Raw genomic sequence first — 17531 nt, 5'->3', positions numbered from 1 at the left:
TTCACAGCTGGATTCAACTGGTTCTGGTGGGTTTTCCAGGCTGTGTGGCCGTGGTCTGGTGTTTCAATCATGTTTCAAATATTTCTTAATCTTTCATGTAAATAAATTCAGAAGATACAAAATAATTTGAGGGTAAGAACTAATGGGACAAATATGGTCTTTGCAGCAGTCAACAATGCGAGCTTGAACAAAACTTGTGCTGCAGTACTGTCCTACTGCTTGAACCCCACCTCCACAGTGACAGTGATATACAGTGAGACAATCCTTATCCTCTTCAAACAAAAGTAATAGTGCCTGCTTTATTTTTCATTCAGGTGTATTGCTATATTAAGAATACACAATTCACAACATATAAAAAGCAGGCAAATGACACTAATGCACATTAAGCATTTGTGCATCAAGTGGTTTGTAAGTACTGCAACAAACTGCAAGTGGAGCTTTGCTCCCCAAAGGGAACTTTCCTGCCTGCTCTCCCCATCTTCTCAAAATGCTGTTCATGAAGTTCAGGGGATTCCCGAGTTCAGGGGATCCCCAAGAACAAAACTATGAATAATGAGGTAGTTTGCAGTGAGAGAGGGAAATGGGTAAAAACCACACACATCACTCCACCAGAAGCAAACCATTGGATACAGTTTTCTGTATTTTAAATGCTGGGATGGATCCAACCATCTTCTAAGGAGCCTTCCTCCATTGGATGTAGAGCCGGTTAAAGTAGAGGAAAGAGCCTTAGGCCGTTTCCGCACGGCGTCGATGGGGGTTGGGTCGGCGCATTCCACGCCGACCCAACCCCCCTGGGACCGTTCGCATGAACGGTCCCAGAAACAGCCGGGAAGACGGTGCCGCGGAGCACCATCGCCCGGCCGACTCGGCGTGTCTCTGGCCATCCGGCACGTCGCCAAGACCTGGAGACACGCCCCCCGGCCCTGCACAACTGCTCCAGCGTCGCAGGGCAGGGGGGCATGTCCCCAGGCCTTGGCGATGTGCCGGCCGGCCGGAGACAATGTAATTGAAGGGTGGAGGGGGGCGCCTTAGAGCCGGCACAGCAGCGGCTCCAAGCTGCCGTTTTCCGAAAACCTCGCTTCCCGAATGGCTCCAGGGCGCCATATACCACCCGTGCGGAAAGGGCCTTAGATAAGAGAAAGCCTTCAAACTTTCCTTAGTGGAGGGGTAGGATCCATCCCACAAAGATTGTCATAATATTGCACAGCTGAGCTGCAGTCTCATTAAAATATAATTGGGAAGGACGTTTATACCTGAATACCTTATATGTGGCAGACCTGAACTGATTGTTTGATTCACTAAGTGAGTGTATGTGTGTGCTGTCAAAGCTGCCTTATGGTTACCCAGTAGGGTTTTCAAAGCAGGAAACAACAGAGGTGGTTTGATATTGCCTGCATCTGTATAGTGACCCTGGAATTCTTTGGAAGTTGCCCATTCAAATACTAATCAGGGCTGACCCTGCTTAGTTTCTGAAATCGGAGATCAGGCTACCTTGGGGCTATCCAGGGTCCATTATGGAAGTCCCTCCAGAAAAATCTTCTTAATTGAAGATTCCACATTTGGGAGGGGACCATTTGATCCATTACATTGTTTGTACCACCCATCTTAGTAATGTCATAACACCTAAGGTAGTGGTTGGCTACTTTTGGGGAATGCTTTGTTTACTTCTACATTTCTGATAGCAGATTTGCATCCTCTAAGTCCATTGACTTAGAGTAGTGTAATTTCATTGTTAGGCACATGCCATTGCAATCCTAGACAGAGTTATACTAACTCTAGCTCAATTATAGTCAAAGGGATTAGAAACATATAACTTTGCTTAGGCTGGCTGTGTTAAAAGCACTTGGTAAAATTATATGCCAATAAAGGCTAGTGTGGTGTTGTACTTGGTAAAATTCAAGGACCAAATTTTCAAATAATAAAGCACCCATCTTTCTCCTTAAGTCTTCTAATTAAAGAGAGGTAAAATAAATAGCCCAAAATGAAAAGGTCCAGTCTTGGACGGGATGGATGGTACCTATAATTTTCAACTCAAATGTCAAGGTGAGATGAGCTTTCAGAAGTTGCTGGGCCTGATGGAGATTATTATAAGCTTGTAGAACAAGTTGAGTTTGAATGCTGGAATAGAGTATAAAATCTACATGTTAAACAGGGCAAGACTTAATTAATATTGCAATTCATTCCATGCTCCTCAGGATGCCCAAGTATATCCAGATTTCCAGAATTGTGCAACTCTGCATAAAACAAAATGTCATTACATAAACACTTTGGTTCAAGACGTGACGTGGAGAGAGAATTGGATGCTTTTAAGACATGACTTGCACATGATCTTCACAATCTATTGCAATTTGTTGAGCCCTGAAAAAATGGACATATTCTGGATTATATTATTGGTATGAGTAATATACTGGGCTAAAATATACCCCAGAATGCTGGTGTAACAATATTTGTGATTTACAATGCTATCCTAAGCAGCTACACATTTATGAGTTGATGGAAGCCTGTAGGTTTAGAAGGCTGTAAATCTGACCATGAACAGTTTATGCACAGAATAAGAAGAAACAGCAGCTATACATAGCTCAAGAAGACAAAAGTTTCACTGAGGCCTAGCGGAACACTCCAAAACTGATTGAATGAAATTCTGAAAAATGCTCTTGTTCCTCCCCCACACCTTTGTATTTCCTGAAATAACTGAGAGTGGGGGGGGGGGGCTGCTTTTTAGGCACTTGATAAGGACATGGAAGGAGGAACAAAAGTACCTCAGCCTGCCACACTGCAGACCCATAGATTGGGCACTCACTGCACTTTAAAATGACTTTACAATAGTGGCAGTGTCTCTGTGGAAGCCAAAATGACACCATCACATCTAGTTTGGCCTCAAGTTTCCCCAGATCATGTTTCCACCCCTATGACCGGAAAATATACTACCAAAAAATTGGTCCAAATTAGCACACTCATTAAATTGGACTACCAAAAAATATCCCCCCCCCCCCAACTCCTCTCAACCTATATATAAAACCACAAGGGATCTAAAGATTTTAACAGTGGAACCAGCCATCACACACCAAGGGTAGTATATGGTAGGGTGGATGTGACAAGCGGACAGAGAAGAGTGTCCTGTCCTGGGGCATAGCTGACAGAAATCCAGCAGGAGAGGGGGCAATGTTGTATTTTTCCCCAGGCCTAATGAACTGCTGCCTGAGAACTGTTCTTGTTCTTTACCTCTATCCTTATGGCATCCCAGTTGGGATTACATGCCGTGTTTGAATATTGTTTTCGTGTGTGCACGTTCTCTTCCAAATAAGAGCCTCTCCAAACATTGTGGCATTGAGACCAAGGACTGGATTAGGTCAGCAACCTTTTATCATTAAAGAGCCAAATTTTGTCAACATTCAGATCATTAGATCAACCAGGAATCAGTACAGGAAAATCTATTTGCATTACTGAGAATATGCAAACATATTACTTGTAATTGAAAAGTCCAGATAGTTTCTGCAGCCCGAGCATCAGTTGTTGCAAGTCCTTTATTAGGAAGTGGAACACACAAGGTCTCAGAGTAAATAATATACAGGAGCACCCTGCACAATAATTGTAGTGCAGTGGGATAGGTATAAATCTGTACATGGTTCACACCTGAAATTACTAGCATCTGTTCAAGTCTCTGTTCCTTTTCTGTAAAACGTATCTAAGAACCCCTTTAGTTCCATTAAAAATATGTGGCTACCATTTCCATCTCATTTTATCCAACCTACCTTCCAATATATCTTAACTTAGATTCCCTTTCACATTTGTCAAAAAGCTGTATGCAGTTTCATACTGAGCCAGTTTCATACTGAGCCACAATCCATGGGTTCATGGGTTGCAGACCCCTGAACTGAAATACAACTTGAGGATTTTTATTCTTCTTGTGTGATTTCATAATTGTGGGACTATTTTGGTTTTAATTGCAGTTTGTGGGATCCATTTCAGGACACAAGCAGGATCAAGAGTTAAAACCAATAATAAACTGATGCCCCTCTTAGATCTTCCCAAGTGCATTCCAACATCCTTCCAACATATATTTTCAAAGGACTTCAAATCAAGGGCAAGGCCTCAAGTATTTTTAGCAGTAGCACAGACATGGGCTCTTCCCTATGAGGTTTTATTCCACCTGAATACATTTTGCAGGGTTTGGGTGCTTTTCTTGGTGAGGTAAAACTGCACCGTTACTTTTCTGTTTATCATGCAGCTTTCAAAGGCACTGGAGCCCTGCTGAGATATAAAGGTTCTACCATAAAGCATAATTTCGGGGGTCAGTGCACCACAAATGTTAATGCAATGAATTGCACTGTAAACAGCTCTGAGCACATTGCTACAAAATATAGTCAATAATCCAAAAAGGAACTATGCAGACATCAGTTTCCCAGGTAACTTCTCTGGTGTAATGTAAATATTTATAAGTTGGTTGACAAAATACACCAAAATGCAAAACAATTCACAAGCGTTTTCAAGTATGGATATGAATAAGAAACAAGGACTGCAGAGCTAGCTGGGCATCTGGATAAAATCCAGCCTCGAAAAGAACTTCTATGGCTCGTGGTTTCTGTAAAATAAATATTAAATTGATATATACATCACAGAATAATACACAATGGAAAGTCAAAAATTCAATCTGTACGTACACTTACAATGTCTTAAAGCAGTAAACTGGAAGCACTAGTCCCGTGTTTCTTGCCAGGGACAAATTCTGATTCGGTAAATTACATAAAGAATGTTATAAATGAGCACACCTAAACATATAAAACAAATGAATATAGTAGCATTAATAATCCATAGTTACAAAAGTGGACTGTGATCTGCTGGTGAATCTCTGAGCTAGTCGCAAGAATGTCCTTGACTAACTGATCGCATCTTCTGCATTTACAGAAGTTGGGGCAAGCTGACAGTGCACAGTTGCAAGTAATTAATGGTCAGAGATAGCAGGAAAAGTCCAATACCTGATTTAAACAGGCAGGCTTGAGATTATTGAGGGAAAATGATGTTTCCAGCCTTTACTGTAGATTGGTATGTGGACCAATGTCTCTTAAAGTGGCCAGTACCCCAAACCAGAGCAATTCAGATGGATGATTCTTCAAGATGAAGTGATCAACCACTAGGGCTTCTCTGATGGAATTGTGGATCCACAAGATGTGCTCTAGGACCCTCACTTTCAACTTTCTAATGTCTATCCAATATATGTTAGACCACGCTTGAAATTTACATAATAGAAGACATTAGTAGTATAACAATTAGAGAATCCCAAAGGTTTCTTAGAATAACTGGCATGAGGTGAAGCACTAGTTCCGTGCACCTCCTGTGATTCTATAGCCGGGGACATGCAATGCAATTACCTCATTTGAAATGCCCTAACATGTAAAGTTGGGCAACTGCAGCCATCTGTCCCTCTTTCAGAACACTGAGGACTGGATAACAGTTTTTAAAGATATATTTACCTCAGTACCCTTGTGTTAATCAAGCTCAGTACCCAAAGATCATCCTCAATCCCGTGCTTATTATCAACAGCTGTCTTAAAATGAGACCCTCACAGAATGGGAGGCCCAGAAGACTCTCCAACATGGTACCTACCAGGAATGATTCCATTTCCACTTTCTGCCCACTAGAGCTCTAGCAAGGCTCCCGTCTGCTCATTAACTTTATGGTGATTGCAGGCGTGACACACAATGCAGCAGGATTACATAAATGGAAGGGTGGGGAGGAAACATGTTAATGAAATCTGTTGGGACAATAAGCTGCTGGCACGAGTAATCAGACAAAACGACTGTGGACGAGGTGTGGCTGGTTGAGATGTAAAGATAGGGGCAAATGAATACACCTTCCCTGATCATGTGACAATTATGCTATTGCCAAAGTGGGGCTATTTATCCATGCATCTCTCCAATTCATTCTCTCATTCCATTTTTTTAGGTTTGCCTGTGGGTGTGGCTTTTTTTAGACCTTTACAGTGGGTGGTCTGTGCTGCTTTTAAAGGCCACAGCTGCATATGCAACATCCTAATTCCTTGAGTTTGTGAGAGTTTACAATTACTCTGTAGTAGGTCTGTGAGAGTTTACAATTACAATTACTCAGTCCAAGATGTGTGGTTCTCCTTTGGCTGTGTGGTAACAGAACTTCTCTGAGGACTGGATCATTTGGGTTCTGCTCCTTTACGATCCTCTTCTGTTCCTGTGACATGACTGTTGCAGAATATGGTTCTAAACATTTGTTTTGCCTTCTGATGGGCAATGTGACATGACTGTTGCAGGAAATGGTTCTGATGGTCACTTCTGCACATTGGAACCCAAACTCCTTTCTCAGTGCTCTTTCTCACAGAGTTATTAGATGGGTGGCTGGGTCAAAAGCTGCTGGAAATGTTGCTGTTGCTTGCTTCTTGTTCCTTCCTCCTCCCTGGCAACAAATTCCCTCCCCTCACAAAAGTAGAGTCCTACAACATGACCCAAGCCATATACCTCCTTTCAAGCAACTACTGTGGGTGTTAGGATGAGAACTCTTTCCTTCCTGTCATGTCTTTATGCCAAAAGGGTTGGTGATTTTAGGCTTTGAAGCTGTGTCTACAGATACTCTCAGAGTTTATTTGTTATTGGACTCATGTTAAGTTCACTACTGTGATTCCCCAGATTCCTGGTGAAATAATATGGACATACTATTACTTTAAGTTTTCTAACCTTACACCAGAAGTTCAAGATTAAAGTTTTAGTTGTCCAAATTGTAACTATGTTAGTTTCATCCAGGTGACACAAATGTTCTCATTGGCCTCACCCTGAAGTTTGTGGTGTTAAGTTGTAACCTGGGCTACTCTGACAAAGGTTGAAATTACGTTAAGTCATAGCTGGGCAAAAAGTATCCTACATTTTTAACAACTGAGAAACAGCCATATGGGGTAGCCACAATGTTCTAAGCTGTAAGGATCTTCAAAGAACCCAGAGCAATAAGAACATGCATTTTCTCCATGGGAACACTCCCATACAATTACTTCAGGGTGAAAGGCTTGGCATGAGTCCAATTCAACACCTTATACTAACAAAATGATTAGTACAGCATGCTTTTTAATAAGAGCCTGGTTATAGTAGACTGTCAGCTCCCAACTGAGACTCTTCCTCCTTTGAAGGCTTTGTGATAGGTGGGCCAACTTACTATATTTTGCCTACCTTGCGGGAAAGGTAATTGCTTCTAAGCTTTAAGAGCCATGCTCACTTTTCTAACAATGCTGCAGACAATGATGTATTTAGGGCAAAGGTCACTAACCTCTAAAGAGAACACCTTCTAAATAAGGAAAAACACCTTGAGCTACTAAAACATTGTGTGTGTGTGTGTGCGTGCATATATATGTATATTCCCCTGTTAAAATATTCAATTACCTGTCCCTCCCTGAGTTAACAGTAGGACTGAAACCAATTCCGCATTCTGAGAGATTTGGCAGGTCAGTAGACTGACCTTCTCAAGTCTTTGGGTACTACACCAGCATTCTCTCTTATGATCTTCTGGTAGGTCTTCTAGGGGCTGCACAAGCCACTTTCAGCAGCTGGTAAGCAATAGGTGGCTCACAAACTACCTGTTGAAGACTACTACTGAGTGGTTACAGTCCTTTCCTATCCTTCATATTACTTCACCAGCTAGTAGTGCAAATGTAACTCTGACAGTCACACTTCCTAGTATTCTAGAAGTCTATATAGGTATATATATAATTTGTACCCCATCTTTCTGTCCCATGAGGGCCATTAAGATAGCGAACAGTTGAAACCATCTTTTTTAAAAGCAAACTATGAAAACAATTAAAACCAAAACTAGAAAGAAATGCCAACTTCTGCCACTGCCCACAAATCTCCAGTGAGAAATCCCCAACTCTAATTAATTGAATTATTTATATAAAATATTGTTTAATGTTTTGTTGTCCACCACACTTGTGACCCTACTGGGTGGAAAGGCACTGCAAAAATGTTTTAAAATAAATAAAGGTAGCAGGATAGTTGCAACATCCCAGTTCAATTCCTGAAAGGCAAGATCATCTCAAGTAAATATTAATTATAACTTTGTTCTGAGCCTGTTGAACTGAGTCCCTCTTCACTTCAATTTTTCCTCTACTTGTTAATCCTAAGACTTGGATCTGTGTCTCTTGATTGAGGCATACCTCTTTAGGAGACAACTGTCTGATCAGCGGGATAGAAATATAAGAAACAAATAGTTATCATTTGTTCATAGCTTCCAAAGGTAAGACTTAATGACTAACCACGTTCAATAAAGCAAAGGGGTATCAGTAAAGAAGAATGAATACACGCACTAGAAGGTTAATGGCACAATGCAAGGGGAATTAGAGGAAGCGATGTCTGGAGGGAGTGTGGGGCTGTGCTAGCCAGCCACCGGGGCCCTCTTAGACACGTGGACACTGTGCAGAGCGCTGTGTCACCGTTCCCACACCACTGGAGCCTGGCTGGCATAGTGGAGGTGTTCTGGATGTGCGGCCAGGGGCGGAGCCAACATTAGTCAGCTTCCACCCCAGTATTCTCTCCAGATATAACGTGGCCGAGACCTGTGACTTACGCTACCCTTTTGGGTGGCATATATGATCATCGAACCTAATAGATCACTTTCCAGTGGCGAGGATTTTTTTTTTTTTTTGGCCTCACCATGCCACCAAAAAGTCTTCTGGAGGAAGGCTCTGAATTGCACTATAATACATGTGCTTCATCATGTATTTCTTAAACTTGGGCCGTTTCCGCACAGAGGCGGAAGCGGCTGGGTCAACGCATTTTGCGCCAACCCGACGACACTGGGACCGTCCGCATGGACGGTCCCAGAAAGAGCTGGGATGACGGCGCTGCAGAGTGCCATCGCCCAGCCGACCCGGCATGTCCCCGGGCCTCCGGCACGTCTGCGAACTGAGGACCGGCCCAGAGCCCCTCTGCGCCTGCTCAATTAGCGCAGAGCAGAAGGGCGTACTGGAAACCCAGGCCTTGGCGACACGCCGGAGGCCTGGAGACAAGGTAAGTGCAGGGAGGGAGTGGGGGGGGGAGGCGCCTTGAAGCCGCTGCCGTTCGCACGGCAGTGGCTTCAAGCCAGCGTACCCAGGAAAGTGCGCTTCCCAGCGCACTCTGGAAACGCCGGCTTCACGCCAGTCGGGCGGCGTTAGGGCGGCGCGGCTGCAATGCAGCTGCGCCCCCTGTGCGAATGGCAGCCTTGGGACGGCGTTTTTACCGTTCCCAGGCCGCCATATTCCGCCCGTGCGGAAATGGCCTTAGTTATACAGTGAACCTGGTTTACTTATTTCTGGGGGGTGGGGAGCACAATGATATCCATAAATACCTTCCTTAAAGTGAAAGGTTCCTTGCAAGCCTTCTAAATTACAACTCAGGTCCATGTGCCTGCTGACTGCATAGCATACCCTACTCAAAATGAATGCACCAACCAAACAGGATGGGGAGCCACTATCAGATTTCTCCACGTTTTCAGAACCCCAAGATACCACTGTTCTCAGGATCCCTTCTTGATGTAGATGCTACATGGTAACAGACAACAGGCAGCAGTTGCTCCATATGACAACTGCTATATAACACCTGTACCTGGATGCCAATTCCAATGGCTCTCATTTATGAACGGACTCTGAGCAATCACCTTCTAGCTAGCGTATAACCAATGACACCTAAGCAAGACTTTCCTGTGACTACATTTTAGTCTGAGCACATAAGAAAAATAATTTTACTGTTCCTTAATGATTTAAATATTTACATCCCACTTTTCTCCCCACAAACGTAATTTAAACAAACAGAACTATGATTAGCCTTCTAATTGCTTGGACTCCCTGAGCAAGGCTTTTAATGATAGGATGTTTTGGAGGACATTGATTCATAGGGTTGCCATGAATCTGAGAAGACTTGATGGCACTTAACACATTTGCTCGAATATGACAGGATTTTGTTATCTTCCACCATAGCCTCCATGGATTAGCCCTGAAAGGCCAAAAGCACTTTGACTCTCTTGTGTCAATACATCTGGTGCTGTTATTTAATTATAAGTTATAAGCCCCAAATTTCAAGAGACAAAAAGTCCCAAAACTATCTGTTGCAGTGGGTTGGACTTAGCATAACAATCACAAATCTTCCTGAGTTTCCTCTTCCCGCAGCAGTCCTTTCTAAAAGGGTTAGGAACTGGGGGAGGTGGGGGGAGAGAAGGAGCTGTAGCCCCCCCCTTCAAAAATTAGCACAGCTGCACTCAGAAAAGAGGCAGGGCAGTACGTTTTGTTGCCACTACTAACTTCATGGGTAGGGCGTGACCTGTGAAACATTGGCTGTTAGACCACTTGTCCAAGAGTAAATAAGGAACCTGTGTGTGTGTCAAAGATTTGCAACTATCAGTGATTTCCACTGACTATAGGATTCATCTCTGTGTTTGTAGTTTGGTTTTCTCTATGAAGCCCAAAGCAAAATTGTCTCATGTGGCACTAATATTAACCTTAATGTGGGATTCCATAATAGCCAAGCAGTCATCCCTTATTATTGACATCTGAAATATGAAACTATCTTTTGTCCAGACTTAGTACCTAGCGATAAGGAAACTAGTAGTCTGCTACATGGGCACAAAGTTTGAACTTTTGTAAATTGATAATCTTGCTGACCAGTATGTGTGGATAGGTTGTGTTCATCCCCCACCCAGAGACAAAATAGTGTCAATTTCTAATCTTGAATTTGGTTTCCTAATTATGTAGTTGAAGAAAATGTACAAATTACACCACCTACCTCTATGCATTTTTAATACCCTTTATCTTTAATAATTAATATGTAATTAGCCACTCATGAAGATACTCTGCACTAACTCTCTTGATGATGGGTTCTGGCCCACAAATACAGTGAAGGAAAAGTGGTGAATATATATGATTTCCTTATTCGTATTTGTTCTTGGCAAAGGGGTGGCTTCTCATTCCATTTCAGAATTCCTTATTTCTTTGGGATTTCTAGCCTCGGCTACTGTAGGCTTCCCACGAGTATAACTGCTCCAGGAAACCATTTCCAAGCGCTGTGTATAGACTGTATTGAAAGAAATCTCAAAGAGGCGAAACTGCATAGGGTCACTGGGAAGTGAACGGCTGGGATCAACGGACTGTTGTAAGTTTTCCAGGGTGTGCAGCCGTGGTCTGGTACATCACGGCCACGCATCCCGGAAAACCCACAACAGCCACTCCACTTCTGTGCAAACGCACAGAGGACAGCAAATCACGCAAAGGCTGCAATCCCCTGCCCGTTGACATACATGCACGCTCCGTTGAGTGCTGGGGCCTTACTCCCGAGTGAACACGCACAGGGTCAAGCGGGGAGCGTCACCACGGCCGAACCCCGCCCAATAGAGGGGTGGAAGACGAGAGGCGGTCGCACAACATCACGTGACTGAGGCCCGATCGTGCGCTCCTCTTTGCTCAGAGTGGCTAGCTCGGGCTGCCAATCAAGGAACAGAAGCGAAGGCAGAGCGCCCAGGCGTGCGCGCGCGCGCACACACGCCCACGAAGTCTCTCGCGCGCCGCTGTGACGGCCACCGTTGGGCCTGGTTGAGCGAAAAGACAGCGGAGGCGCGCGCGGGAGCGAGCAGGGAGTGGGGGGGAGGGGTAAAAAAAAGCGAGGTGGAAACAAAAACAATCGGCCGGGCGCCGCCATCTTGGGTCCCTTCTCCTCACCGCGCGAGTGAATGGGTCGCTATGAAATTACCACAGGGGCGCAGCGAGATTATTCCGCGCTGCCGCCGAGGCCCGGACTGCGATAAAGCCGGTTCCTTCTCCCTCCGTCTCTTCCGCTCCCTGCGAAGCCGCCCTGAGGAAGCAAATCGCCTCGGCCCTTCCCTCTGGACGGCGCTTCAACTTCATTCTCGGGGGTGCAAAGTTGGGTTCAGCCGCGCTTCCGGCTGCCGGGAGCCTGGCGGGTGGGAGCCTGCTGCTTCTTCGCCGCCGGAGGAAAAGAGCTAGAAGGAGGGAACAGCGAGAAAGGCTCCCCTCGCTTCCGCCTGCTTTGGCCGGCTCTCTGCACCGGGCTCGCCTGGAAGACGCTGTGTGGGAGGCACGAGGCGGGGGGGAAGAGAAAGGCGAGCGAGGATTGACCAGGCTCCGTGCCCTCGCCCGCCCCGCTCTCGCCTGCTGGCTGCGAGTGTGGTTTCCAAGGGGGAGAGGCGAAGGAGGAGAAGGAGGGAGGAGAAGGAAAACAAAAGCCGAGTTGGATAACGTGTGCGGAGGGTCCTGCCTCTACCGGGGGGAGGGGGGCACACGAGCCTGTGGGAAATGGGGAGCCCTTGAAGAGTTGGAGGGGAGAAAGAGAAGGAGGTTTGCATCTGTCACGGTTTGAGGAGCCTACACCACAAGCCTGAGGAATCCCTGCGACCCACCAGCCTGGCCTCTCGAGAAGACCTAATTGCCCACCTCTGGTTATAAAACGTCGTTTCATCTGCTTCGACTCCAGTGCTTAAGACTGCCATACACCACCACTTAAATGAAGATTTTTTTCACAAGCCTTTCAAGAAGTCGTGTGTGTGTGTGGTGGGTTTTTATTTAAAGAACAGCGAAGACATTTTTTTGTAGCAGCTGGATGCAGCGTAACCTTCCTATCCCTTCCACTGCTTTGTTGTGGTTTAAATACCAAGTAGGGGTGTCTTAAACTATAGGCTCGAGCGGCTGCATAGGTTGGGGAAGTTCTCTGAAGAGTCTGAAATTTTCCTTGACTGCCCAGCAAGCGTCTGGAACATGTAATTTCTTCCCTTGCGTGGGCAAAAGCAAAGGAGCGTGGACAAATGCAAATGTTCATCTTTGGTTAATTAGATAAGGAAGGAAGAGTGGTTCCCCACAATTTGTCCTGCTGTGTAGATTTGACAAGTTTTTTAATCTCTGCTGTCCTCATCCCTGTGGGTTACTCTCTGTGTCATTAATAGGAAACATCAGTGTTTCACATCCTGCTTAATTTTAAAACATTTTTGCATTAAGTTACAGTTACCATTTTCCTTGAGGGTGTAGTTGGGTTGACACTTGAACCTGAGACAGCTATCTCTCACTGAAACACTACATGCTATAAAAGATGTGTGAAGACGAAAGTATTGTTTACTAATATTTGTGCATTTTGCCTGGTTCCAGCATCTGTGACTGACTCCTTGCAGTTCTCAAAGTGAAGAGGGGAAGGTGCTCTTGACTCAGTTATTTGCTTAATACTCAACTGTTTCATCCTGACCTTTTGAACTGGGTATTTACCGTGTTTTTGTGAATTTAATTTTGCCACCATTTGTATAGAAGCCAAATGACGTTCAGATTCCCAAATATATACATCCCTTTCTCACAGTGGCTACAGAAAAGCTGGATAGACTGATAAAGCAGAATCCATTTTTACACCTATGGACAAATAAATGCACAAATATGTTGCTATAGATAGTTTCATCAAGGAGAGACAAGAATTTTCATATTTGGGCGACCTAGAATCTTGGATATATAGAATTCCTTTGTATCGGTTCTGATTGTTTGGAAAATGGGAGCTGCTACAAAGTTGGTGTTTGCTGTTTTTCTTATCTCCTGTTCTTCAGGTAAGTGCATGGTTTCTTTCCCTTGATTAGACTTTAGTAATCCTCAAAATAGTACTTGAGGTTGAAATGATTACGCTGGTTTGTTTCTGCTTGTTGAGCACTTCCTTTCAACCACAGCAATGTGTTGCTTTCATTATCTTTGAAGTCTGCAGCTGAGCCTTTCTACTTCATAAGTTGGTGTCCTATACAGGTAGTTCAAGCTACTAGTTTGTGGTGTTATGAAACAGTAGTGAAATGTTTTTTGGCTTCAAGAAATTTTGAAAGGTGATGGTTATAATAACTAGTTGAATGTGATATGTATTCAGTGTTACATTTTCTTATCAGAGAATTAAGAATACTGAGTCAGAAGATACTGCTGAATACTTTTGAATGAAAATATTTTTAAAACCTATGTGCAGTTAAAAAAATAAAGCTCTTGATTTTACCTCCACTAATGAGTTGGATTCTATGTGAAAACATTGAACTCCGGGATTTGCAACCAAAATCATTTTGTTATAAGACGTAAGTTGATCAGGTTTTTGTCACAGGGAAATGTTTTCTGGGCAGCAACCAGTGGTTGGACTGCTTTATGCTGTTCCAAGTACGGGAAATCCTATCTCTCCATGAAGATACAGTGTACAGCTAGTAATGGATAGGATAACTGCCCAGTTTTCTTTAGTAAAAAATGGTCTGAATCTTAATTGAAAGGTGAAAAAGCTTTTTATAATTGAATGGGTAGTAAAAGCAGGTTATGATTTCATCTTCATATTTCTCATTTGCTCCTTCTCTCCAGCAGTTGTGAAACTTGTGTAAGATTTTGCTGAATGGTACACTTACTTGCGGTTATTAAATGGATACAGTCTAGTCTTGTGTCTGTAATGTTATTGATCTGTTCTGTGTGGGTTGACTGTGCTGTGAAATGCCGAACACTGCTAAATACCAAACAGAACTCATGCTTGCTAAAAGGAAAAAACTAGCTGCATGAGTCTTAGCTTGGCATAATATTCCAGCAAATGAGATGTTACCATACCTTTCAGCAAACCCAAGTGATGCTTGTAAACTAGCTCGCTTTTCTATACAAATGTAGTGTAGAATATTCGTTCCCCATTTTGCTTTTAAATGCTAAACTTTAGATTTTGTTTGGAGCTTTGTTTGGATCTTCGTCTTTTCATTGTTGGGTGTTCATTTGCATTTTATCAAAAAGTCTTTTTGCTCCTTCCCAGTCTCTTTAATCAGGTTTATTACCATTCCAGTGACTAAATGGGCAAGTGACTCTCTTAAAGTGCCTGATTTCCATCCTTAACTGAATCTCAACTTGAAAGTGGGTTCTTCTGACTTCAGTGGGGCTCACTTCCTGGCTAAGTATGCTGAGGATTGCTGCCTTTGATCTGGTCAAGAGTCTCAAGATCACCCATTTACAGAATTCTTGCTCCTGTGTCTGGCACTAAAAATTGAACTTGCTCTGCAGAGAGGTGTGATTGTGAAGCAGTTTTAAAAGATATTCAGTAAAGGAAATTTTATGTAAGGAATAAACATAGCTTGTTATTTTTAATGTAGTTGAGCTGAGCTTCTGTTTTGTCATATGCTCTGCTGTAGATCCAACTTGGATACCAGTTGATTAAAATTTGTGGTGTTGTGGTGGACAAAAGGGTAAAAATTCTTGTTAAGAAAAGTGGCCATGTGGAAATAAAGTAAATTCACTATGGAGTTGATTTATATTCCTTTAATACTGACGTTATGAAACTAGGCATAGTTTCACATTCGTAAGTAATATTTCCAAGGAGAAGAGTAGGAAACATTAAATAAACTTTTCAATAACATTCATCGCCAAAGTTTGTTAATGAATGCAGACTAAAGCATTTAGTTTGGTATTGCTAGGTTTTTAATCATTCTTGCTTCAAGAATAGAGCCCCTAGCTATGTGTATCAGTGTAAAAATGCCTTCCCAAATGCTTTTGAAATAGGATCATGGTATTTATGCATTATTAGTTCTTTCCAGCTTTCTAATGTGTACACTGTGGTTCCTTCATTTTCATTGGATATCAAGCTTTGCTGAAAATATGCAGACACTCCCATTTTATGTATATAGGGAAAGACATTGCTTTCTCTGTCACTGTTCAGCTCACCAGGAAGCGAGTACCACTGAAAATGAAGATTTACTTCTGTGTAAACATACTTAAGGTCAAGCTGTAAAAGGGTGACCCTGAAGCATTAGGAATAAATACTGTGAAGTAGTAGCTAATCAGTACAGTAGTCTATACTATAATTCTTTATGTAATCACAATTTTAGAACAAACCCAGGTTGAAGACTTTACTGTAGAGAATTTGTGTATCGTGCCCTAACAAAATTCAAAACTAAAATTGATTTTATTAGGGACCGTTAATGGTTTGGAAGGATTCTCTTATGGCTGCAATATATGCATTGCTGGGCATTTAAACGCTTTTTTTGTTTTCCTCAGAATAAACTCTTTAGTTACATAACATACAGTGAGGTTTTGTTTTGTTTTGATTTTGCCCCATGAGTTACTTCAGTAGTTGCCAAGGCCAAAATTTGTATGAGGTAAACTTTGGAACTTGCTTTTTGGAGTTGTTCCCAAAAAATCTTACTTGAAAGAGCCAGTTAGCCTTTTCTTTCTTTAACTGTTTATACCTCACTTTTCTCCTGGCGGGAAGTCAAAGTGGTGTACAACCTGCTCCACATCTCCATTTTATCTTCACAACAAATTTTTTGAGATAGGTTAAGCAGAGTATGTGTATTTGACTGACTCATGATCATCCAGCAAGCTTCCATGGCAGAGGGGGGATTTGAACCCAGGTCTCCAAGGTATTAGACTAACTCTAACCTACTTCAGCTTTCTATTGTGAGGGTAATCCTTCAGTTATTAAACTAAGGGAACCTTTTAAAAAATTTTCACAAAAGGCAGTGATTTTCGGTGGAGAACATGTGCTTGGACATGTTGGTAGAAGGGAATCAGTAACTTTAAAAAGAAGCCACTTTTCTCTCTGTTTCAGTGTAGCATTATTTGTTGAGTACTGGTAATTTAAATTTTCAGATAATTCCAGAAATACAGTGGAGTGTGAAGTTCACACACTGTTAGACTGAAGTTCTGGGAGAGTTTGAGAAAGCAAGATAGGGGAACTTGTATTTGTATATCAGTAGTCCAATGCTACTTTGTTGGAAATATAAAAATGATTTGTGGAAAAAAATGTTGTGGCTTTAACTATGTTTAATTGCTTTATAGCCTAATGTAATTTTTATGTTAAACTGTTTTCAGAAGTTGTATTAGTAATGGACTTCAGAGCATGCTGTTTTCCTAGACTACGTAGTTATCATTTAACTTTCAGATTTTGTTATAACTGGTATAGTTTTCTTTTGCTGTGTCAATAAGCAGGCGGAAATTTTAATGTAAAGACACAACCACAGCTGTAAGGAAGACCACTGTAGTTTTGGTACGATCCTTTGTAGTAGCTTTGGCATTCAGATTCTGTTTGTTTGAATAGCTTAGGTTGAGTAATGAAATTGTTGTCCATGCTTGGCACACTTGGTTACAAGATTCAAAGTTGAGCTTCCCAGATTTCTTTTAGAGTTTTGCTAATGTGTTCAAGTGACAGACATTTCCACTATGGTATTGCTAAAGATCAAATCAGAGCTTGTGGGAAGGGAGAAGACCAAGATACACATTCTTTCTGCCATTTCATTTCTCTCATCAAATCCATTTCAACCACGAAAGCCATGACAATAACACCATAACAGGTAACTAAAAAGTTCCATATTATCAACTATCACCTAGAAATAGATGTTCCTGTTTACATTTCTTCATCTTAGACTCTGTTTCACAGTCCTTGTTTTGCATTGTTAAAGCACTTTGAGTATCTGCCTGTCCAGATATTTAGTGCAAATGGTCCAACGTTTAAAGTATCTTAACTTTACTGGGTGTTCCTTCCAATTTGATGGTGCTTTTTGTGAACCTGGTACATTCA

The 17531-nt window shown here is 42.5% G+C and overlaps 1 protein-coding gene across 2 annotated transcripts in view; it reads left to right on the top strand.

Annotated features, from left to right (window-relative positions):
• Positions 1-11517: 11517 nt before the first annotated feature.
• The window catches only part of ACVR2A (activin A receptor type 2A), an 83422-nt gene continuing 77408 nt past the window's right edge, over positions 11518-17531 (top strand). Inside the window, exon 1 of one of the 2 annotated variants that reach the window (XM_048485463.1) lies at positions 11518-13572. In XM_048485463.1, the coding sequence (XP_048341420.1) occupies positions 13518-13572 (55 nt within the window). In that variant the 5' untranslated portion in view covers positions 11518-13517. The remainder of the gene's footprint in view (positions 13573-17531) is intronic. The other variant, XM_048485464.1, reaches the window with a different exon arrangement.

Source organism: Sphaerodactylus townsendi, linkage group LG02 (assembly GCF_021028975.2).
Source record: "Sphaerodactylus townsendi isolate TG3544 linkage group LG02, MPM_Stown_v2.3, whole genome shotgun sequence".
Lineage (NCBI taxonomy): Eukaryota > Metazoa > Chordata > Lepidosauria > Squamata > Sphaerodactylidae > Sphaerodactylus > Sphaerodactylus townsendi.
This window is presented reverse-complemented; position numbering and strand designations above follow the sequence as displayed.